This window comes from Bufo gargarizans, chromosome 2 (genome assembly GCF_014858855.1).
Source record: "Bufo gargarizans isolate SCDJY-AF-19 chromosome 2, ASM1485885v1, whole genome shotgun sequence".
NCBI classification, from domain to species: Eukaryota; Metazoa; Chordata; class Amphibia; order Anura; family Bufonidae; genus Bufo; species Bufo gargarizans.
Genome location: NC_058081.1, coordinates 329,533,011 through 329,559,284, shown reverse-complemented (window position 1 = coordinate 329,559,284; position 26,274 = coordinate 329,533,011). Strand labels below are relative to the sequence as shown.

General features: G+C 45.9%; 1 protein-coding gene across 3 annotated transcripts in view; it reads left to right on the top strand.

Moving 5' to 3' along the window:
• The window catches only part of PTPRQ (protein tyrosine phosphatase receptor type Q), a 530,509-nt gene that overhangs the window by 230,488 nt on the left and 273,747 nt on the right, over nucleotides 1-26,274 (top strand). For all 3 annotated transcript variants that reach the window (XM_044280555.1, XM_044280554.1, XM_044280553.1), the window contains exon 26: nucleotides 1,064-1,210. In XM_044280555.1, the coding sequence (XP_044136490.1) occupies nucleotides 1,064-1,210 (147 nt within the window). The remainder of the gene's footprint in view (nucleotides 1-1,063; nucleotides 1,211-26,274) is intronic.

The window sequence follows — 26,274 nt, the reverse complement described above, 5'->3', positions numbered from 1 at the left end:
GGGAAATAGAACCATCTCACTAGAACCACCTTGTGAAAGTGGCTACTGTGGACTTGGACTCATAAAGAGAACTTCCAGAAGTTCCAGAAGCATTTCCAGAAGGTGGTGCTAGCGAGATGGTTCTCTTTCCCTGGAAGATGCCTCTTTGCATATTTATTTCCCATGGAGCATTGACATTACATCTCCATACCATGGAGCACTGCTAAAAAAATCTTCATACACAGCTGGTTTCTTAAAGGAGAGACAGCATCTTACCTAAGCTTCCTACACTCCAAAATTGCAGGTTAATTGGTTTTCTATGAAATTAGTCTGTCAGCCCGATTGGGCACAGGGACTAATTGGAATGGTGGCAATTGCTGTACTGCACTGTGGTATATGTTGACACTATATAACTAACAGAAATATATAGCAAATAAATGTCAGATAGAAGAGGAGGAATGGCAAATAGCTCAGGAGCTTGGATGGGCAAGTACTTCTGGTGCACTGTATAGCCATCTCTTGACCCTATATCTTAGAAGAATGGGATCCTCTGACTTGTGTTTGGCAATCCAGAAAGGAGTATTTGATTCAGAGAGGTTGCCATTTCTGCATTTGACTCTTTCCATTGTAGTTTATAGGAGTTTAGAAATGTGACAAATGTGACAAGTGGTGTTCTTAGGCCGCTCTCACAACTTTTCAGAATAGGGCATGGCAGAAATCGTAAGGGAGGGTGACACCTCTTTATTTACACCAGTTTTTTAGTGAAGCCAGAAATGTATGGAACCTCAGAGCTGCCATAAAATCCTGTTTACGTGCATGGACTGTAGGAGGAGGTGCATCCTTCAGCAGCACAGGGGATATCAAGACCGGCACAAAAATAATAAATCTCCCCCATTGTTCTCTGAAAATTGGAGTGCTGCTGATATTTTTTTCATTTTCTAGGTATTATCTGTCTTTGGAACTAAGTTATTAGGATCTCTGTGTTTTATGAAGTTTAATGTGCTGCTCATCTTCCATATTTTGCTTATAAAAGTAATGCACAAAGCATTCTTTTTCCTTACACACTGAATTCTTTTCTCATCAGGTCGGATTCTGGATAACAGCACAAAGGATCTCAAGTTTACTTTTACTAACCTGACTCCTTTCACAGCCTATGATGCATACATCAGTGGAGAAACAAGTGCAGGTGTTGGGCCCAGATCCAACATATCTGTTTTCACTCCAGCTGAAGGTAACAGCATTTCTGTTACAGTATTTATATCTTGGCCTAAAAACACTATATAAATGCATTGTTATAGTTGATGCAGAAAATACTTTATCAAGTCCCACCAGCTGCATAGTGAACCATGGATTAAGCTCAATATGTTTCTACTTCTCCTACCATTTTTAATACAATAACACAACACAATAAAAAGAATTTCATACAGCAAATATTTAGACCTGTGCCAAACTTGGAAACCCTACAACACATAAAGAGAAGGGCAAAACCAGGGGCGGACACAGACAGCAGAGGGTCCCTGTGCAAAATTGTACCTGGGCCCCTCTCAAAACCACACATATAGATATAAAAATATACGTGCAAATAAAAAACATCTAGTTAAAAATTATGTTTTATTATATGCAAACAAGGGCATTACCATTACACCTATAGGCTCTGCTCTCTTTGTAACTGATGCGCCCTCTGCACTTTAACATGACCAGGTGTGATGACATTTTCACTACCAGGTCTTGTCAAAGTAGACAGGGAGAGGCAGTTACAGAGAGAGCAGAGCCTCTAGGTGTAACGGTAAAGCCCCCGTTGTTCCTAGAGGCTCATTTGCATCATTTAAAACATCATTTTCCTCAGCAATGTGGCCACATATGAACATGGGACCAACACAGATGCCTTCAGCTGCCAAGTGCACATGTAACAGGTCACCAGTGTCATAGGTACAAATCTGCTGACAGATGCCCTTTAAAGGGGTTGTCCTGGTTCAGAGCTGAACTCGGACATAACCCCTTCTTCCCCCACTCAGCCCCTCTGACATGAGTATTGGAGCATTTCACAATTAGTAATAAGACTACCTATGCTCTATTAGCCCCTGTGTCACTGCAGGATTAAAACTTCACATTTATTTATTAATATAAAATAATATAGAGGCGATGAATGTAATTGTTTAAACTCTCAGTAGTGGAACAGAGAATTAATATTTATCTAAAGATGCCGCTGTTTTTGTCTATCCTCTGCAATATAGTGTGGTAACAATTCCACGACCTCTGTCAGTGACAGTGTGTCACCTCACACACAACCTCCGCACACACTCCGCTTGCTGCTGCTCAACCACTGAGCTTAACACTTAGCACCACATACCTCTTACATCGAGCGATGTCTCCTCTAATGTAGACGTTCACATTCCTAATTTTCTCCATTCAGCCATGACCATCATGACAACATCTTTAAGCCACGTCTTGTCTCTGTAGAGTTTGCAACACAGACATCTTAGATTCCTCACTATCAATCATCCCCCCCTTTCCTGGTGCCATGTTTATCAATCTACTACCCCAAATACTGTGCCCACTGTGCTCCCCAGTGCTCGCATACATTATACTGCAGAAATAGTGCCATACAGATAGTCTTCCCCATAGTGATAGTCCTACCAGACTGCTGTCAATAGTAATAGTGCTCCTCAAAGTCCCACCAACAGTAATTCCCTCCCAGAGTAGCCTTATTAGTAATAGAGTCCCCTAAAATGCCCCCAATAGTGATAATGCTCTCCAAGAGTGCCTCCTTTAGTAATAATGCTCTCCATATTGTACCCGATAATAATGACCCCATAGAGCCCTCAGTAGAAATAAGCCCCCCCATAGTACCCCCAGTGGTCATAAGGCTCCCTATAGTGCCCTCAGTACTAATAAGGCCTTACTATAGGGCACCCCTTATAGATATAAGGCCAATCTATCAGGCACTTCTATAGAGCCCTCAGTAGTAGTAATGCCCGCCACCACTGCCCACAGTATTTATAATGTTCCCTGCAGTGCCCCAGTAATTATAATGTCCTCTGCAGTGCCCCCTGGAGATATAATCTTCTCTGTAGTGCCCATTTAAAAATTAGAATGCCTGTCCTCTCCCTCCAGTATTCTATACCATTCAGTCCCATGTAAATGACATCAATATTCTCCCTCCAATCTTTTATATGATACAGTCCCATGTAAATAACTTCACTCCTCTCCCTCCAGCCTTCTATACCATGCAGTCCCATGTAAATAACACTAGTCCTCTCCCTTCAGTTTTCTATATCATACAATACCATGTAAACAATCTCTCTTTCTTACAGTCTTCTATAACGTACAGTCCCATGTAAATAACTTAAATCCCCTCCTTCAGCCCCCTCCAACACATATTCCCTTGTAAATAACATCACTCCTTACCCTTCAGTCCTCTATAATATCCAGTCCCATGTAAATAACACCAGTGATCTCCCTCTAATCTTCTATAACATACTCTCCATTGTAAAAAAAATCTCTTTCTTACAGTCTTCTATAACATACAGTCTCATGTAAAAAACATCTCTTCCTTATGATCTTCTATAACATACAGTCCCATGTAAGTTAGATATCTCTTTCCTGCAGTCTTCTACAACATATAGTCCCATGTAAAAAAAAAAACCATTTCTTCCTTACAGTCTTCTATAACATACAGTCCTAGTTAAATAACATATTTCCCTCCCACTAAGCAGGGAAGAGGTTTAATACTGGAGAACCACATCTCCCAGCATTTCTTTGGCACTTACATTCATTCCATGTTATCACAGGTCTCCACTGCTGAGCGCTGCCTTTTTCTGCACTAATCACATGATGGTGACCTCATCACAGGACCTACCACCACTTCCACTGTTGAAAAGATCATGACTATGATGTCATCGCAGGTCCTTCAGTTATACAGTTTAGGCACAACGGGCAGCAGATACACCGCGTGCAACGGGCAGCAGATACACCCCGGAAGTTTAGACATTACTGATACACAGTAAGTCCTAATCAGGCCCCCCACCCCCACGGTGACCAGGTTACCCTTTTTTCCAGAGGAAGGGAGTGAAGAAAATAATAAAATAGGAACAAATACCTCTGCTGGCACTGGGATAGGCCCCCTGCCTTTCTGGGCCCCTGTGCAGCCGTATGTCCACCCCTGGCCAAAACAGAATGCTAGAGAACACAGTATTGATTGGATATTAATTTAAAGGAGGTCTTCCCCTGTTGTAAAGTGATGGCATATTATTAGTGTTGATCGAGCATGCTCGGCTGAACACTAGTTCGGCTCGAGCATCTCGATGCTCGGCACATAGCAGTACTCAGCCGAGTACTGCATGTGCTCGAGCGCAATGCTCGAGTCTCCTTCCCGCATGTTTCTTGGCTGCTACGCAGTCAAAAAACATGCTGGAGGGTATTGGCACACACTGCAATGCTGTAGCCATGTTGGCTACTGGCACTACAGGGATTGGCTGGCCGGAATATATATATAGCACCCAATGACACGTGTTCGGCTTAGTCTTAGTCATGGAGAGCTGAGCATAGGAAGAGAAAGACAGTGCAGGGAGTGTTATTGGAAGATTTTTATTACAAAAACATTTCAGAGACCCAAAAGTTCTTTAAAGGACTATTGTGTGTGACAGCAGCAATATATGTTTGTAGCGCAACCTGCGCTAAATTGCTCAGTCTTACCCTAAGTTCACACCTGAGCGATTTCCAGCGCGTTCCTACGCGCTGTAAAACGCTCAACAAGGAGAAACCAATGCTTCCCTATGGGAATGGTTCTCACCTGGGCGTTTTACAGCGCGTACGATCGCGCTGTAAAACGCCCGGCGCTCAAACAAGTTCTTGAGCTTTTTTGGGGCATTTTGTCGCGCATTCCCGTACATAGATATTCGGGAACGCGCGACAATGTGTGTTCGGCCTGTCTCTGTATGCGCCGGTACAATCGCGCATACAGAGCGCTCCTTTCAGAACGCTCAGGTGTGAACCCAGGGTTAGGGAGAGCTGTGCATAGGAAGGGACAGAGTGTAGGGAGTGTTATTTTATTAGAAAAACTTTTCACATCTTCACTGGTCCTGTGAATGAAGGAGCCACCACATCCCTTTCTAAGGTACAGCAAGCTGTGCAGGGGCCACGTTCTAAGAAAAACTGTGAAGAGGCTGTTGAACAGGGGCTAGATATTAGTGAGTATAAAGTTTGTGAGTGTCATCACACGTGTAATATCTGAATATATAGCTGAAAATTCAAAATTTTTCCTCTGCTAACACAAAGGCCCTGATTTTTTTTATGACAAAAAGAGACGCAAGTGGTTGATAAATTCCCCTGAAATTCTTACTGGTTCACTGTTTTCCCCCAACAGTTTAAAATACTGTTGAGTCATTTCGCTACCCTATAAAATAAAATATAATTTGTGTACTTGCCCCCGAAAATATTGGGAGCTTCCAAGTTCTTCCTAGAATTGAAGATCAAACAGGAAGCCTCCTATTAAGATTACTATCACTGTGAATACATATTGCACATAGGGAATATAGATGGTTCCCTGTGGTTGGTACATTAATGAAGAGCTACAGATTTAAGGGGTCTTCCAGGTAGATAATGTTTAATAAAAAGTTGGTCATTCTGGTGCCGTTCCAGTTCCCGTTGCTCTCCAATTCTGATCCCCCTGATCCTGGTGATCTACAGCTGCTGTGGTCCTGCTGCTTTCTACTTCCTGATCCGGGCACCTTTATTAAATACTTGCTAATAAAGTATTTACCGTACTTATTTATTCTTAGTTGGCTAGTATACATAACTTTGTTATGATTGTTTTATTTAAATTATTATAATTACCACATCTCTAGCCAAACTATTCCCCACTTTTTATTATATCAGGTGTTTTACTAGCAAGTATTTAATAAAGGATATAATATATATATATATAGTTGTTGGTGTTGTTTTTGTAGATGTTATATTAAAGGGATTGTCCGCTTTTTACTATTCATGACCTATCCACAGGATAGATCATTAATATCAGCTGTTTTAAGAGAAGGCAGCGTTCATACGAGCACTGCCTTCTCTGCGCTGTTTACCTGCTCGCTGCGGGAATTACATCGGTGAGTAGTGTAATTACAAGTATGGGGTCCTCATTCACTTCTATGGTACGGCTATGTAGTATTCACTTGAACGCCATAAATGTAATTACTGCAATTGCTGCAGCGAGCAGGTAAACAGAGCAGAGAAGGTAGCTGCACGAGAGCTGCCTTCTCTTCATACAGCTGATCAGCGGGGGGGGCTGGGAGTCAGACCCCCACCGATCTGATATTGATGACCTATCCTGATGACAGATGATCAACAGTAAAAAGAAGACAATCCCCGGGGAAATGTGTCATCAGAAAATGACCTATTGTTTAAATCACTTTCATCACTTTTATGTTAAACACATTTTTTAAACATATTTTGGTGAGCTTTTTTTTTAAAAAAAATCCATATTTTCCATATAAAAAATTTGATATAATCCTACAATTTTCACTGAGCCACTAGGCCTAAAATATGTTAAGACTTCCTGTCTTTTAAGAGCAGCTGCCTGGGCCATAGACACAATGGACAGGAGGGGACATCATTGACTTCTATGACCTGTGTAGAGGTCAGGAGGGGGCTGGTAAGCAATAATATCACCTATTGTGAACGGTGGATCCTGTGTTATCCATATAGAGGTGTTACTTCTCATTGTAATTTTGTCTGTGGCTACTGAAAAGTTACTTACACAGAACAGAAAATCATGACCTATTATTAGATCTAGTGGTCAGTTGCAAAATTGCAGGATTATATACATTTTTTTTAGATATACCAAAGATAGTGACATGGAAAAATGACAAAATTATAAAAAAATTATGTTTAATAAAAAAATGTGATTTAAATATTTTCGAAAGACACATTTCCTTTAGGCCTCATGCACACGAACGTATTTTTTAACGTTCCGCAAAACGTGGTTCCGTTGTACCGTGATCCGTGCCCGTTTTTTCTTCCGTGGGTCTGCCGTGATTTTTGGAGGATCCACGGACATGAAAGATGAAAAAAAAATCTAAGTCAAGTTTGCCATTGAAATGATAGGAAAAAACGGACACGGATCACGGACACGGATCACGGACACGGATGACAATCTTGTGTGCATCCGTGATTTTCACGGACCCATTGACTTGAATGGGCCCGTGAACCGTTGGCCGTGAAAAAAATAGGACAGGTTATATTTTTTTCACGGCCTCGAAACACGGGTCACGGGCGCGGTGTAAAAACGGTGCACAAGCCGAGTTTTCTACGGCCCCATTGAAAGTCAATGGAGCCGCAGAAAAAAACGGAAAACGGCACAACGGCCACGGGTGCACACAACGGTCGTGTGCATGAGGCCTTAGGCCTCATGCACACGACCGTTGTGTGCATCCGTGGCCGTTGTGCCGTTTTCCGTTTTTTTTCACGGACCCATTGACTTTCAATGGGTCCGTGGAAAAATCGGAAAATGCACCGTTTGGCAGCCGCATCCGTGAGCCGTGTTTCCTGGCCGTGAAAAAAATATGACCTGTCCTATTTTTTCCACGGCCAACGGTTCACGGACCCATTCAAGTCAATGGGTCCGTGAAAGAACACGGATGCACACAAGATTGGCATCCGTGTCCGTGATCCGTGGCCGTAGGTTAGTTTCATACAGACGGATCCGAAGATCCGTCTGCATAAAAGCTTTTTCAGAGCTGAGTTTTCACTTCGTGAAAACTCAGATCCGACAGTATATTCTAACACAGAGGCGTTCCCATGGTGATGGGACGCTTCTAGTTAGAATACACTACAAACTGTGTACAAGACTGCCCCCTGCTGCTTGGCAGCACCCGATCTCTTACAGGGGGATATGATAGTACAATTAACCCCATCATATCCCCCTGTAAGAGATCAGGGCTGCCAGGCAGCAGGGGGCAGACCCCCCCCCCTCCCCAGTTTGAATATCATTGTGCGGCCCCCCCCTCCCCTGTTGTTAACTGTTGGTGGCACAGTGTGCGCACCCCCCTCCCTCCCTCCCTCTATTGTTTTAATACATTGGGGCCAGTGTGCGCGCGCCCCCCCAACCCCCCCTCCCTCCCTCTATTGTTTTAATACATTGGGGCCAGTGTGCGCGCGCCCCCCCAACCCCCCCTCCCTCCCTCTATTGTTTTAATACATTGGGGCCAGTGTGCGCACCCCCCCCCAACCCCCCCCCCCCCCCCTCCCTCTATTGTAATCATCATCGGTGGCAGCGGAGTAGAAGATTTCATACTTACCTGGCTGCTGGCTGCTGCGATGTCTGCGTCCGGCCGGGAGCTCCTCCTACTGGTAAGTGACAGGTCTGTGCGGCGCATTGCTGTCACTTACCAGTAGGAGGAGCTCCCGGCCGGACGCAGACATCGCAGCAGCCAGCAGCCAGGTAAGTATGAAAATCTTCTACTCCGCTGCCACCGATGATGATTACAATGGGGGGAGGGAGGGGGGTGGGGGGGTGCGCACACTGGCCCCAATGTATTAAAACAATAGAGGGAGGGAGGGGGGGTTGGGGGGGCGCGCGCACACTGGCCCCAATGTATTAAAACAATAGAGGGAGGGAGGGGGGTTGGGGGGCGCGCGCACACTGGCCCCAATGTATTAAAACAAGAGAGGGAGGGAGGGGGGGTTGGGGGGCGCGCGCACACTGGCCCCAATGTATTAAAACAATAGAGGGAGGGAGGGGGGTTGGGGGGGCGCGCGCACACTGGCCCCAATGTATTAAAACAATAGAGGGAGGGAGGGAGGGGGGTGCGCACACTGGCCACCAACGAGTTAACAACAGGGGAGGGGGGGCCCACTGGCCACCAATGAGTTAAAAACAGGGGGGGGGGTCTGCCCCTGCTGCCTGGCAGCACCTGCCAGGCAGCAGGGGGCAGTCATGTACACAGTTTTTTTGTATATTCTAACCTGAAGCGTCTCCATCACCATGGGAACGCCTCTGTGTTAGAATATACTGTCGGAAATGAGTTTCACGATGTAGCTCATATCCGACAGTATATTCTAACATAGAGGCGTTCCCATGGTGATGGGGACGCTACAAGTTAAAATATACCATCGGATTGGAGAAAACTCCAATCCGATGGTATAACAGAACTCCAGACTTTACATTGAAAGTCAATGGGGACGGATCCGTTTGAAATGGCACCATATTGTGTCAACATCAAACGGATCCGTCCCCATTGACTTGCATTGTAATTCAGGACGGATCCGTTTGGCTCCGCAGGGCCAGGCGGACACCAAAATGACTTTTTTTTCATGTCCGTGGATCCTCCAAAAATCAAGGAAGACCCACGGACGGAAAAACGGTCACGGATCACGGACCAACGGAACCCCGTTTTGCGGACCGTGAAAAAAAACGTCCGTGTGCATGAGGCCTTAGGCCTCATGCACACGACCGTTGTGTGCATCCGTGGCCGTTGTGCCGTTTTCCGTTTTTTTTTCACGGACCCATTGACTTTCAATGGGTCAGTGGAAAAATCGGAAAATGCACCGTTTGGCAGCCGCATCCGTGATCCGTGTTTCCTGGCCGTGAAAAAAATATGACCTGTCCTATTTTTTTCACGGCCAACGGTTCACGGACCCATTCAAGTCAATGGGTCCGTGAAAAATCACGGATGCACACAAGATTGTCATCCGTGTCCGTGATCCGTGTCCGTGATCCGTGTCCGTTTTTTCCTATCATTTCAATGGCAAACTTGACTTAGATTTTTTTTTCATTTTTCATGTCCGTGGATCCTCCAAATAAAGAAGGAAGACCCACGGACGAAAAAACGGTCACGGATCACGGACCTACGGACCCCGTTTTTGCGGACCTTAAAAAAAAACGGTCGTGTGCATGAGGCCTTAAGACTGGGATTTTGTTTACAAAGAGACCCATCAAATGCAGGTAGATATGGTATCCACTTGGTGGCAGTATATACCAATGTAAGGTTCTGTTTCTACAGCCTCCACTGTCCTTTAGCATAGAACAGGAATGTATCATGAGGGGAATACTTGGGGTCAGTTTCGCTTGAGTCTGTGTCGGAGGACTTTATGCCACATAAATGAATAATTGAATTGAAACTCACTAACCATACCCACTTCCCCACCTGGAAAAAAACTGGAAAGTCAGAAAAGCCCCATTTTGCTATTTTTCGAAGCCAGGATTCGGGGCCTAACATCCTATATTTTACACCTGCACTGCATCCGTGACAGGGAAATGAATATAATTATTCTGACTGTTAGTTCGGCCGGTGACATGTACCCATTTATTGCGTGAAGTACACCTGCACTGCACATGTGACAGGGAAATTAATATAGTTAATCAGTCTGTTAGTTCGGTGGGTGACATATACCCCTTTTTGTGTGAGTCACACCTGCACTGCATCCGTGGCAGGGAAATTAACCCCTTAGTGACCAAGCCTGTTTGGGCATTTATGACCAAGCGTTTTTTTTTTCCTTTTTTTCATCGTCGCGTTCAAAGAGCTATAACTTTTTTATTTTTCCGTCTATATAGCTTTATGAGGGCTTGTTTTTTGCGGGACAAGTTGTAGTTTTTGATGGCTCCATTTTAGGGTACACATAACTTTCTGATTAACTTTTATTAACTCTTTCTGGGAGGGAGATGGGGAAAAAAAGCAATACTGCCAGTGCGTTTTTACATTATAAATTTTATGGCGTTAATTTTTTGGTATAAATAACATAATATTTTTATTCTATGGGTCAGTACAATTACAGTGATACCAAATACATATAGTTTTTTTTTTTTTTTTTTACTTTTTTGCAATAAAACCCCTTTTTTTAAAGAAAAAAATGTTTTTGCATTGCCACTTCCCAAGACCCATAACTCTATTATTGGTATCATTTTCGAGTAAATAGCTTTTTTTGATTGCTTGTTATTATATTTTTTCAGTGGCAACTAAGAAAAAATGATCAATTCTGTCTTATTTTATTTTTACGGCGTTCACCGTAGGGGATAATTTATGTGACATTTATGTAGTACGGGTTGTTATGGATGCGGCAATACAAAACATATGGTGGAGAATTTTTATTTATATATACTTTTTTCATTGAAAAGCGTATTTTCAATGGAAAAAAATGCATATTTTTTTGCATTTTTTTTATTTAATAAATGTGTTATTTTTTGCATTTTTTTACTACTTAATAGTCCCACAAGGGGACTATAACAGAAAGTATTTTGATGGCTGTTAAAATGCAGTGCATTATCCCTATGGTGCATTGCATTTTAATGGCAATGCTATTCTAACATTGACCAGCAGGCTGCGCCAGAGAGGCGCAGCCTGCTGGAAATTACTACAGCTGGGACCAAGGTATACAACAGATGCCAGGTAGCCTTCAAACACATTAGCACCCCGCAATCGCATTTGCAGGGTGCTGATGGAAGATAGCCCGCGGCATGTAATGTGTTAAACAGCTCGGATCGGCAATTCTGCCAGTCCGAGCTGTTAGAGCTGGGCAGTGGTTAGACTGGGCTGTCGTAAAAAAGCGGCGGCCCAGCAAAAGGCCACTTTGTGACCAACGTAAAAACACCTATGGGTGGTCGCTAAGGGGTTACTATAGTTAATCCGTCTGTTAGTTCGGTGGGTGACATATACTCATTTTTGGTGTGAGGTACACCTGCACTGCATATGTGACAGGGAAATTAATATAGTTAAGGCTACTTTCACACCTGCGTTCAGGTGTCCGCTCGTGAGCTCCGTTTGAAGGGGCTCACAAGCGGCCCTGAACGCAGCCGTCTGGCCCTAATGCATTCTCAGTGGAGGCGGATCCACTGAGAATGCATCCGTCTGCCAGCGCTCAGCCTCCGCTCCGCTCAGTGAGCGGACACCTGAACGCTGCAAGCAGCGTTCGGGTGTCCGCCTGGCCGTGCGGAGGCGAGCGGATCCGCTTGAAGATGACACAATATGGCTCAATCTTCAAGCGGATCCGTCCCCCATTGACTTTCAATGTAAAGTCTGAACGGATCCGCTCAGGCTACTTTTACACTTAGAAATTTTTCTAAGTTATAATGCAGACGGATCCGTTCTGAACGGATGCAAATGTCTGCATTATAGGAGCGGATCCGTCTGATGAAACATCAGACGGACCCGCTCCGAACGCTAGTGTGAAAGTAGCCTAATCCATCTGTTAGTTCAGTGGGCGACCGTAAAGAATGAGGAGAGCATCAAATAAGGGATATAGCCCTGGTCGTGGTGCTGGTGGAGCTCCTGGTGCAGTTAGAGGATGTGGATCGATCTGTGCCAGCTACATGCCTAAATGAAACACCTTCCACAGGTGCACGTAGGCGACAGAACGTTCAGTGTTACTTTGTAGGCCCGAATACCGGTGTACAAATGGTGAGGCCAGAACAAGTAGAGGTGGTAGTAGATTGGGTGGCTGACAGTGCCTCCATTTCCTTCACATTGTCTGCCACCCGATCCTCTGCTGAAAGTGCAGAGTTGGCACCTGCAGCCCATGGGCATCTGTCTTTCACCACAGCCCCTTGCAAATCAGGCAAGCAATCTAAGCCCTAAGTCATGCAGCAGTCTCCTATGCTTTTTGATGACTCTGCTGCCGGGTTTTCCATGGGCCATCCACATAGCCCTGCCCCAGAAGTGGAAGAGATTGAGTGCACTGATGGCCAGCCACTTATGTTTCAGGATGTGGACATGAAAGGACCACCGCAGCACATCTCTGATGATGATGAAACATGCGGCTTTCTGCAGTGTGCAGACCGGCAAGGAGGGCAGGGGTGAGGAGTGGGTGGAAGATGATGTGGAGGATGATGAGGTCCTAGTCCCCACATGGAATCGAGGTCATACGAGTGATGTGTGCAGTTTGGAGGAAGAGGTGGTGTCACACAGCGCTAGCCATACAGCAAAAGATGGAGCAGGGTGCAAAAGCAGAGTGGCTATCCCCTAGCCAGTATGCCTGCTATTGCCCACGTCACCCAGGTATGGAGCACACCAATGCCAGCTCCAAGGAGTTCCCTGGCGTGGAAGTTCTTCAGACAATGTGCTGACGACAAGACGCAAGTGTTTTGCATGCTGTGTAATCGGAGCATGAAGCGAGGCATAAATGTTCTAAACCTGGGCACCACCTGTATGACCAGGCATCTAAATGCAAAGCACGAGCTGCAGTGGGGTACACACCTCAAAAACCACAAAAGATCTCAGGCTCCTCCTGCTCCCTCTTCTGCTGCAGTCTTGGCCTCTTCCTCCCCCTCTGGAGTGACAGTGGCACCTTCCACCCCGCAAACAGAGGATGTGGCAGCAACACCATCACCTCCACCACCGTCACTGTCACCAAGCATCTCCACACTGTCCCATGGAAGCGTTCAGCTGTCCATCCCCCAAACATTGGAGAGAAAGAAGAAGTACCCCCCTACCCACCAGGGATCCCTGGCCCTGAATCCCAGCATTGAAACATTTCTGGCCTTTGAAATGCTGTAATTCCGTCTGGTGGAGATGGAGACTTTTAAAAACCTTATGGCGGTCGCTGTCCCACAGTACGTGGTTCCCAGCCACCACTACTTTTCCAGGCAAACCATCCCTGCCCTGCCCTGCGTGAATCCCGTCTGTGTGAGCTTTCGGTGTTCTCACCCTGCTGCTGCTCGCCTGTCTGCGCTGCAACATAACTTTGGCCTTCCGGTACGACGCCTCATATGCGACATACCCACAAGTTGGAACTCCACCTTGCACATGCTGGAGAGACTGTGCGAGCAGCAGCAGGCGATAGTGGAGTTTCAGCTGCAGCACGCACGGGTGAGTCTCTCTGCGGAACAGCACTACTTCACCACCAACGAGTAAGCCTCCATGCGGGATGTGTGTGCCATGTTGCGCTGTTTCGTGTACTCCACCAAAATAGCCAGTGCTGATGACGCTGTCCTCAGCGTTACTATCCCACTTCTATGTCTCCTTGGTTTGATCCGAATTTAAAAACTGCTATTTCCTGGCTGCAGAGAGCCTTTATAATGGTGTTGAAAACGGTGCCTTGTAGTAACACGCATAGGGAGTCTGCTGGGGTAGTGAAACAATACTGTGAGTCCGTATGACAGGCGTTGCTCTTAGAATCACTGCACACTTCACTTATTTGGGCAGTTATGGGGCCAAAACTGACCAAATAACAGGTCAATGTTAACGTCAAGAAGAAGCGCACTCCTTTTACACCGTCATCAGCTGATTCCAAATAGATATCAACAGAACCTGTTCTATTAAACGTTTATACAAGAGGAGCCCCCCCCAACAGAATGGAGAGGGTGTCAGCAGTAAATTGGGGTTGACGTCAATGATTATTTTGCCCTTCCTCTGATCAGTCTGAACAATAACCCCCAAAAAAGGATCCTGTCTGTGGATCATCCGCCTTCACTCGGTCAGCATTTGGTCAGTAATCCATCAGTATTGCTAATGCCAAAAAAAAGTGGATCCAAAACAGAGATGACACGTGAACGGAATATTTGCATGTCTTCTGTGTTTTGTACCCAGTCCTGCTTTTGGCTACCAAATCACAAGCCAATTCTGATGGGACCATACAGGCCTTACAGCTGCTACACAGACAGGATCCGTTATGCGTCTAATTTTTCCTTCCTTATGACAGATCAGAAGAATGGTCAAATAAATTATAATGTCAGCCAAGCCAAAAAGGCTAAATAGTGGCCCAGTTATGAAGTGGGGAGGGTAGGAACAGCATGAGGACACCACAAAGTGGCCCAATGACAGAGTCTGGAGGTGGCGACAGCATGAGGAAACCACAGAGTGGCACAATGACATAGTGTGGAGGTGGCAGCATAATCAGGAGGCCACAGAGTGGCAAGGTGACATAGTGTGGAGGTGGCAGCAGCATGAGAAGACCACAGCGTGGCAAGGTGACATAATGTAGAGGGGGCAGCAGCATGAAGAGACCACAGAGTGGCAAGGTGACATAATGTGGAGGTGGCAGCAGCATGAGGAGACCACAGAGTGGCAAGGTGACATAGTTTGGAGGTGGCAGCAGGATCCAGAGGCCACAGAGGGCAAGTTGACATAGTGTGGAGGTGGCAGCAGCATCAGGAGTTTACAGAGTGGCAAGGTGACATAGTGTGGAGGTGGGTGGCAATACCAGTACCCGCTGAATATGGTGGGTGAAAGAAGGAGCACTTAGCATCAGATGTGTGGCATCAGGCGGGTGGCAGCATCAGAATAGTAGCTGAGGCAGGTAGCCAAAAGAAACCAGTCTTTTTTTTCAAAGTGTTGGTGTGGCACCATAGATGATCTAGTCTGATGCATCAGGAATTGGTGGGTGGAAATCCTGGCTAATCCACGCCTGATTCATCTTGACTAAGGTCAGTCTCTCCACAATTTGGGTGGACAGACGAGTTCTTCTTGGGGTAACTATGGCCCCTGCTGCACCCGCTCTGATTCCACACTACTGGCCGGGCAGGACAACTTTTCCAGGGCAAACTCTGCCAGTTGCGGCGACAAATCCAGTTTGGCTGCCCAGTAGTGAAGTGGATCTTCAATGATGGCTGGCAGGGTGCACTCTAAGTATGCCATCACCTGCTAGTTCAGGTTCTGCTCTATGTCTAGCTGCTGGTGAGTAGTTTCTTCACTAGGCGGGTGAAGAAAACTGCTCATCAGCGACTCTAGACTCAGGCTGCTGCTGATGGAGCTGTAACTGCTCCTGCCACCCCCCACCTCAGCAGCCATGGCAGAGGAACGTGAGCGCAGAGGGCTCCCCCGGTCAGACCCGCGAGAGAATGGACGATGGCGCAGATAGGCAGTGGCCAACTGACTACATAGGATGTCTCCATAGTAGTTTAGTTTGTCCTCTATCTCAGCGGGTGTAAAAAAGGCCCCCATTTTAGACCAGTAGCGAGGGTCCAACAAGGTGGAGAGCCGGAAGTCACCCCTTTGCCGAATGGTGACAATTCGGCTGTCACTACCCAAGCAAGTGAGCATGCAGCGGGCCATTTGAGCAAGTGACTCGGAGGGACTCCCTGCCTTTATCTCCACTGCATACTGAAACGGTGTGTCTGGTTCCTCTGCCTCATTCCCCTCATCACCATGTAGCTCCCCTGCCTGCTCCTGCTCCTGCTCCACCTCTCCTGTCACCTGTGTTGAGAAAACACCCATTTCACTATACATTGTTTGTGCTCCAATCTCCTTCTCCTCCTCCAGTTCATCCCTGTTTATGGCCTTTCTCTGTTCGTACTGTCGGTCCAACATATGGAGGGTGGAATTCCAACGGGTGGAAACGTTGCATATCAGCCTATGCTGGGGGATACCGTTCTGCCACTGCAGCTCAAGGAGGGTGTGTTTTGCGGTGTAAGAGTGGCTGAAGTGCATGCAAAGTTTCCTGGCCATTTTTAGGATGTCTTGCAGATGGGTGGAAGACTTCAGGAACCGCTTGACAACCGGATTTAACACATGTGCCATGCAGGCCACATGGCTCAGCCCTCTTTGATGCAGCGCCGACACAATGTTCTTCCCGTTGTCGGTCACCATGGTTTCCGATTTTGAGTTGGCGAGTTGTGGAATGGAGAAAGACAGGATTTGATTTCTTGATGAAGGACATGGAGCACTTCCTCCCCTGTGTGAGTCCATACGCCCAGGCAAACAAGATACAGAACAGCGAGACACTGTAGTGCCCTGCACATGTGGTATGCTGGAGGGGCACCGTAAGTTGTCCCTGCAGTGGAGGCTGAGGACACGGAGGAGGATGAGGAGGCAGAGGCGGACATTGTCGCTGGACCAATGGCGTGGCAACGTGGAGGCAGAAGCGGTGTCACCTGGCCAAGTTGCTGGTGTGGCTGTGCAGGAACCACATTCACCCAGTGGGCCGTAAAGGACATGTATTGCTCCTGACCGTAGTTACAGCTCCACACTTTGGCGCTGCCATGCACTTTGGCAGACACCGACAGGCTTAAGAACTGGACCACCTTCTGTTCTACATGTGTGTTCAGGGCTGGTACTGCCTTTTTGGCAAAGAAATAAGGGCTTGGGACTCTCCACCTCGGCACAGCACAAGTCATCAGTTCTCTGAAAGGTGCAGAGTCCACCACTTGGAAAGGGAGGGACTGCAGCACCAACAACTTGGACAGAAGCATATTTAGCTTCTGTGCCGTTGGATTAGTGCACGCATACTGTTGTCTCTTGGCAATCGTTTCTGTGATCGATTGCTGATGGAATAAGTGATGAGGAGTAGGAGGAGCAGGAGCAGGAGCATCAGGACCAGCAGATGATGGGAGAGACAGACAGCTTCCTTCGGCTGAGGTGGTGGAGCCTTGACTGCCTGAAACTGGGTGCGTGCCACTGGGTGATGCAGCAGTTGCCACGGTTCTCCCAGGCCACTTTATGGTGACGCTGCATATATTGACTCAGGGCCGTTATGCCAACATTGGCCCCCTGAAGGTATGCTTCACCTTTTGCCCACAGATTCTACATATGGCCACGTTCACCTCCTTCGGCGGCTTAAAAAATAAACTGCCACTCCGCTGAGTATATGATTTTACCTCGAACACTACGCACTGACTGACTGCTACCTGTGCTGCCTCTTTGAACCCCTGCACCGCTACTTCCCGGGCAGGTAGGCTGCCCCGGGCACTTTTGGCTACTGACCTCCCACTGCTGCCACCCTGCTAACTCCCGCCCACGCTAGCGACTTTCTGGCTCTGCCACTGGCTTATGGGCAAGCTGCTGCCACCCTCTTCTTCCGATAATAATAAAGCCCCTTCGTCACCCACTCCCATGTGCAATCAGCTACATCATCATCATCGAGCAGTGTGAGCCTACAGCATATAATACTTCTCGCGGTGAAGGAATTGAAAATGACAGAGGAAGGTTCAGGACACGTGGGGGCACAGGGCCTGCTCCCGGGCCATGCCAACTAAGCGTCGTGTCAGAGGAACCCACCGACTCTTGGCTGAGGGGTGTCTGATGTCACTTGGGACAAAGTGGATGACCGAGTGAACCATTCAAGAGCTGCTGGGTTGCTGGTCAAGACACGATGACACCGGGAGCTCAGGCCTCTCCCTGCGACCCCCTACTGCCACGCCTCCTTACTGTGCTGCAACCTGTGCCTGCAACAGAAACATTTAGGCCTCTGCCACTCCCCTGTGCAGGGCACTTCTCTGTTGGACAGACTGTTAGAACAAATAAATAAAAAGGAAACTAAAACACCCCAAAAAAGTCTGTAATTTTCTCACTTCACCACACAACGGCTAATAAGCACCTTTTTTTTTCATTAATACATGCCAAAAAGATCTTTAGAACATACAACTGCACCGCTGAACTGAAAATAATATATATTTTTTTTGCCACTAATGCACTCCAAAAAGGCTTTTTTTTTATAGTTTTAAACTTTTTATTAGCAGAAATTGTCAAAAATACATGTTATGTCTGCATGTTACAATTTTAGTTTAACAGTCTTGACAAGTAAGGGCTCTTTCACATCTGCGTTATTGTCTTCCGGCATAGAGTTCCGTCGTCGGGGCTCTATGCCGGAAGAATACTGATCAGGATTATCCTAATGCATTCTGAATGGACAGTCCGTCCTTCAGGATGCATCAGGATGTCTTCCGTTCCGGAACGGAACTTTTTTTGGCCGCAGCAAATAGCGCAGCATGCTGCGCTTTTTGCTCCGGCCAAAAATCCGGAACACTTGCCGCAAGGCCGGATCCGGAATGAATGCCCATTGAAAGGCATTGATCCGGATTCGGCCTTAAGCTAAACGTCGTTTCGGCGCATTGCCGGATGCGACGTTTAGCTTTTTCTCAATGGTTACCATGGCTGCCGGGATGCTAAAGTCCTGGCAGCCATGGTAAAGTGTAGTGGGGAGCGGGGAGCAGCATACTTACCATCCGTGCGGCTCCCGGGGCGCTCCAGAGTGACGTCAGGGCGCCCCAGGCGCATGGATGACGTGATCATGGGGCGCTCTGACGTCACTCTGGAGCGCCCCGGGAGCCGCGCGGACTGTAAGTATGCCGCTCCCCCGCTCCCCACTACTACTATGGCAACCAGGACTTTAATAGCGTCCTGGGTGCCATAGTAACACTGAAAGCATTTTGAAGACGGATCCGTCTTCAAATGCTTTCAGTACACTTGCGTTTTTCCGGATCCGGCGTGTAATTCCGGCAAGTGGAGTAATCCGGACAACGCAAGTGTGAAAGAGGCCTAAAGCGTGTTACAGACATTGTTTTGTAACATCATATTACAGTAACAGAGTTGTTCATAACCGTAACTGGGAAAATGGGGTAAGGAAAAATTTGGGGAAGGGAGGTGGAAATACAAGAGAATTTACATTGATTAATTACAAGATGGTACCATATGCCTCAAAAACTTCATCCCCTTTTTCCAGAATGTGATCCTAGCTGTTGGAGATGTCAGAATGAAGTAGGCACACTCTTTCATATATGGTGGCAATGTCCGGTCATCGCAAACCACTGGCGACAAATCTGCCTAACCCTAATGTATATATTTGTGCCACTAATACACGCTAAAAAGGGCTCTAATTTTCTCACTTCACCACACAACGGCTAATAAGCCTTTTTTTCCCGCTAATACAAGCCAAAAAATGCTTTAGAACATACAACTGCCCCGTACAAGGGCAAATTAAACGTAAATATTTCCTTGTAATAAACCCTGTTAATGGCTGTATCAAACAGCACTTGCACCCCAATAACAAGAACGGTTTGCTGGAATTACAGAGCTATATAATGGCAATTTGCATCCCCAGTCAGTGCAGCAAGGATTGTTCCTATTGCCCAGGCTGTAAATTCCCCTACTGAACCCTGTTCTGCTTGAATACTGTGGAATGTTTCCTCCCTATCCTTTCCCTGAACTTCTATACAGGAAAATTAAAGTTTTAAAGTCTTTTCTACCACTATCCCTAGCCCCTGCTGATGTCTTTCCCTGCACTAAGTACACTGGAAAACTGCAGAATCCAAAAAGGCTGACACTATTTATAGGGCTTTGACATCACAGGGCTGTCTGGCTGCTGATTGGCTGCATGCATGGCATTGTGGGTGATCCCTCGTTCCCCGAGTTCCATGCTCCATGTCCTCACATGTGCAGCAGCCATTTTAAAAAATAATGAAAAGGAAACAAACTTACTCGCGCCCAGCCATTTTTGCTCCCTATCCTCGGCTGCCGTGTTCGTGTTCCCCACAGTCAACATCCACTTTCACACCGCTGCAGACAATCAATGGCGCAGTGGTGATCTGCTCTCTTTGCGTCATGTGACCAATTGACAACGCAAATGCAGCCAATTACTGCTGTGGTCAGTGATTGGCTACAGCAGCGTCAAAGAGGAATTTGACAGTGTGGGGACCTGAGTAAGACAGCCGGGGTAGGGTAGCGAACAAGAAGGTACCAAGTGCTGTGGAGTAGGCGAGTATGCTTCCTTTTGCAAGTCTGCCCAGGGGGGAAGGTTTGCCACCCCCACCCCACCTAAGGTAGCCCACCCTTTTAAGTCTTATTTCTTCTGTCCACCACTTTACTGGAATACGATTGCAAGAATGTCATGACATTTTAAAACAGTTGATAAAGACTTGTTTCTATTTCCCACTTAGTGGTGGAAAAATGCTAAATGTTTGTGCAAATGAGCTCAGAATGTCTCAACACCCTAATTTGTGACATTTTACAGCCAGAACTCTTTAGTGTGAATCCACCCTAACAACTATCCTTTACAATGCTAATATTGTTTGGGTTGTTATTGATAATCACTATGTCTGTGGCCAGCTTTACCAATAAATGTCTGGGAAGATTTAACTCCAAACTGAAATCTTGGTGGCCATGGTGCACTGAGACATGAATGATTGTCCATGTCTTCCCTGTATAGATGAGATATGCATATGTCGGTCTATGAGTATACTCCAGGTGTCCTGTCTGTACAGAGCAGACTGACTAATTCATCCTGCAGGTTGTACATGTGAACAAACAATGTCACCCTTGCAGGCTTGGTACTCAAGTACTGTGTTTGGACAGACTAAGTTATAATAGTGAGGACTAAAATAGTAGCAGAATAGGGTGGCTCACCCCTGATGGCCGTGGGTAGGTGCTTAAGCCCAAAAATGAATCACCCTATTTAAATGATAATGATAAAAACGCTCTATAGGTGGGCAAGCACTCAAACACCATAGGATGTCATCTGGTACACAAATGTATTCGAGTGGTTGATAGAAATAAACCATATGTGAAGATACATTAGGAGTACATAAAATGCATTAAAAATACATAAATGTAGGGTACGGTAGGTATTGGATTTTGCGTTAATTTGTATAAAACAGCAGCCATATGTATAGTCCAAAAGCACTAGTCCGTGATAGTCAGTGACACTGATATAATTGTGCAGTCATAAATGATCAACTTCCTATCATAAATAAATTAATCTGGATTTTGTATCTGGATTTTTTCGAGAAATATAGCGTTTTCCAGGGTTACAACCATCACATGGTTTATACAGTCATCAGAGGGTATGTAGCCACACCATGTGTGTATCGTGCAGATTAAAATTGCACACTTATTGAGCACTTACCCCACCTTTTGTGGGGACGGTCACCGGAGTACCCGTGTCTCTTCGTGCGCTCTGTGAGCGGACAGGTGGAAGGAGGTAGATCCGGACACGACCATTTGCCATTGATATAACTGCCTATTCTAAGAATGGAACATTGCCGAAATTAAAACACAGTCCTTGATTGGTTGTCTCGTGCGCCCTCAGCAGTCCACACGCTCCACTTAAGGTTTAGCGCACTTCTCTTCATTCCCATTACCCTAGTGGCAGGGTGGCCCCTGCCCAAGGTGTTAGGACGGATCTTGGCTGCACCAACCATCCTCTATCTATACTCGATCTCCATTCCAGTTGCATCCAATTGATGCAACCGCAGTAGGTGAGCAATCCATTTATTTTTCTAGAAAATTGTTTGTTTGAACTTACTGACCCTATGAGCGCCTTCTCTATCCTATTGGCCATCATTTGCTATTCTAAGAATAGGAGATGTTATATTTTTTTTGCGGGGCCACGGAACGGAGCAACGGATGCGGACAGCACACGGAGTGCTGTCCGCATCTTTTGCGGCCCCATTAAAGTGAATGGGTCCGCATGCAAGCCGCAAATACTGAGGCTCGGATGCGGACCAAAACAACAGTCGTGTGCATGAGGCCTAAGACAGAACAAGTCTGTATTATGATCATTGTTGTTCTCCCGTAGGTAACATATATGTTGGTGAAAAAGGGATGGAAACAAGTAGAATACTGAATTTTTCCATCCCTCAGAGTCCAGTAAGAAAAGCATGGACTAAAGAGGTGCTTTTTTTTACAATGGACCCTATATAGCATTTGTCTGATGCATCCACTTAAAGTGTATGTCATACATATATTTTAAATGTGGGACGAAACTGTGATGTGAACATAGACTTTTCACAGTACAATGCAAGTCAAGGAGACCTCATGCAGTGCCAGCCACAATCATTTCTATACACAGTGCCTGGCATCACCATCCACAGCGTCTCCATTACCATATGCACCACAGTGGCTTGTAATTAAGGCCTCATGCACGCTTCCGTTGTGCGGCCGTTCCGTGCATTGGGGACCACAATTTGTGGTCCCCAATGCACGGGCAACGTCAGTGCAGCGGTCGGGACGGTTTGAGACCCATTCAACTCGAATGGGTCCGTGATCCGTCCGCACCGGGGCGGAGGCATGGAGAGAAACCCCACGGAAGCACTCCGTAGTTCTTTCATGGGATTCAGTGCCTCCGTTCCACACCGCAGCTCCGGATTGCGGACCCATTCAAGTGATGCAGGGAGCACTTGGGCGGTGCCCACATATTGCGGACCCGCTGTTTATGGGCCGCAATACGGCAACGGCTGGGCAACGGCGGTGTGCATAAGGCCTAACACTGTTGCCTTGCAGCACTGGGGTGCAGACTTTGAACTGCATTTTCTCTCCATGTTGGGATTTAAATGTGTTGACTTTCACCTGACAAACGAGCAGTAGCCATGATTACTGCACCTAAATTCCCGATCACTGCCCATCGGCAAGTGTAAGGCTAGGTCTACACAACGACATTTGTCGCGCGACAAAAAGTCACGCGACAGATAGGGCGCAACAGTTGTCGCGCGACATTTTGTTGCACTAATGTCGCGCGACAATTTTTATAATGGCAGTCTATGGTGTCGCACTGCAACATGCGACATGTTGCGACTGCGACGCGACAGTCGCAGAAAAATCCATCCTGAATGGATTTTCTGCGACTGTCGCGTCGCAGTCGCAGCATGTCGCATGTTGCAGTGCGACACCATAGACTGCCATTATAAAAATTGTCGCGCGACATTGGTGCAACAAAATGTCGCGCGACAAATGTCGTCGTGTAGACCTAGCCTAAGGCCTCGTTCACACTTCAGTGTTTAGTCAGTGATTTCCATCAGTGATTTGTGAGCCAAAACCAGATGCGGCTCTAAACACAGAACAGGAGCAGATCTTTCCCTTTTACCTCATGTCTGTGGAGGCTCCACTTCTGGTTTTGGCTCACAAATCACTGATGGAAATCACTGACCAAACACTGAAGTGTGAACGAGGCCTAAAAGTGCCCTTAGTGTCCATTTTTAGGTACTAAAAGAAAAGCACTTACTGATAATTAGTTGGCTTTGTAGGAAATTGACCCAAGTGTGTATCTGATATAGAAAATACAGTGCAACAATGATTTTGCTACTGAGAGAAAAACATGTGATTTATACTAAAATGAGTGCGCTGATTCCAAATATGAACTTGGAATTTGCCTGACACGTCTAGATTTTAAGTTATACATGCAAAGCCTATTCAGTTATAATATCAATGCATTATATTGGAGATATTACAATGGACATGTCCAGACCTGTTCAGGCACACTCAGGCTGATCTCAGCAGTAAGTATACCGTATAAGGCAAGCTGGATAGATTTTGATAAAGTGATCTGTTATAGTGCTATCAGTTTTGAAACTTAAGATGGATAAACACAAATGTGTTAACGATCCAGACAATTTCTGCTACATATGTGGCAAATACACTACTTATGATCAGCACAAGAATCTGACAAAGCGAGTGCGTCTTGCAGCTTGGGATGCATTTGTGCTAGTAGTGCAGAACTTCCTTGGGAACAGACGAGCTGCAAACTATGCTGAATTAGTAGACAATATGCTTACAGTGCATTTCTTACATCTTGACTTTTTCCCTCCCAATTTGGGACACGTAAGTGATGAACATGGAGAGCGGAATCCCAACATGATAGGGGGACTACTGCTGGTTTTTGCAACGGGAAAATATGACCGTTCATAAACACAAAAGCAGATGCCTGAAGCACGTTTACCAGTACTGGGCCTTGCTCAAGTAAGACTTTTAAACTGAAAAATGAGACTTTTTGAAATTTAGTTATTCCATTACATTTTCATACACCGTTTACTACGCAAACTTTGATGTAGATCAGGTAATTGTTGGAGTAAGACTCGTTCTGTTCAAAAATAATTAATGCTTTCCAAGTGCTTAATTCATTTAGGCGTACTTATGTATATCAAAATTTTGTGACGTGACAAAACAATTCTGACTTCGGATTTGTAATCCGCACACTCGATTTAGTATAGGACAAATGGTTTTTTTGCCCAGTAGCAGACGAAAATATATTTTTTTGTTGCGTGGTGAAATTTAAAGACATTCTTGTTTCCTATTGATTGTTTTAATCTTGAGGATCTTTCACATCCATCAAACAGCGGTGGACAGTAATCCCCCAACCTCTAAAAAGAGGTTTTGCACTAGCTGAGGTGTGTAGTTTTAGGCCTCTTTCACATGAACGATATGGATTGGCCCCGGGATGCATTCAGGATGCGTTCAGTGAAACTCGCACCATTTTGCAAGAAATTTCAGTTTTGTCTGCGACTTGCGTTCAGTTTTTTCAACAAGGGTGCAATGTGTTTTGAGGCGTTTTTCACGAGCGTGATAAAAAACGGAAGATTTACAAACAACATCTCCTAGCAACCATCAGTTAAAAACGCATTGTATGCGCACTTGCTTCCGGATGCAATGCATTTTTCACTGAAGCCCCATTCACTTCTATGGGGCCAGGGCTGTGTGACAAAACGCAGAATATAGAACATGCTGCGTTTTTCACGCAATGCAGAACTGATGTACACAGACACATTGAAATGAATGGGTCAGGATTCAGTGTGGGTGCTATGCGTTCACGTCACGCATTCACATCACCGTTTAACTTTCCGTTCTTCTGATCCATGAGAAGAGAGAGAGAGAAAAAAAAACAGGAACCAGTAAAAAAAAAAACGGATCCTGTTGCATCAGTTGTCATCCGTTTGAGCAATTTCTGTCTGAGATCCGTTTTTTTAGATGGAAACAAAAGTACTGCATGCAGTTTTTTCCCATGTGAAAAACGGATCTCAGACAGAAATGGCTCAAACGGATGACAACTGATGCAACAGGATCCGTTTTTTTTTTTACTGGTTCCTGTTTTTTTTTCTCTCTCTCTTCTGATGGATCAGAAGAACGGAAAGCTAAACGGTGATATGAAACATGATATATATATATTATTTTCTCTAAAGTGTAATTTTTGTAACCAGCGTTTGGCTGTGTCCCCTAGACAAGGCTTTCTGTTGTTTTCAGGTGACATAATGATGTGATTTTGACCTTTCTACACTACTGTGGTGATTAACATTGACACCTTTGTTTCCCCTGGCAAGGAGCAGGGTGGGACGTGACACGTCATTAAGTGTTTTTGGTGCAGTGTGATAGTTGTGGCACTTTAAAGACTTTTGCCTGGTCCCGAGCAGCCTGTATTGAGAGTGAGTTTAGGCCTACTGTACCTGTGATCTCATAATTAAGTGTCAATAGTCTCTGTGCACACAAAAGACTCTCTAATTGATCTGATTAAGACCTGTGAAGTGATATCCTCTGTTTGCTGCTCCCTTTAATGGTGCCTTTTTGTGTGATGAATACTAGTACACAGAGAGTTAGGCCTCTTTCACACTACAGTATGTTGAATTCAGTGTTTTGCGTTCCGTTTTTCACGGAACCGTTGTTCCGTTTTTTGCTTCCGTTGTGGTTCCGTTTCCATTCCGTTGTTCCGTTCCGTTTTTCCGTATGGCATATACAGTATACAGTAATTACATAGAAAAAATTGGGCTGGGCATAACATTTTCAATAGATGGTTCCACAAAAAACGGAACGGATACGGAAGACATACGGATGCATTTTTTTGGCGGATCCATTGACTTGAATGGAGCCACGGACCGTGATTTGCGGCCAAATATAGGAC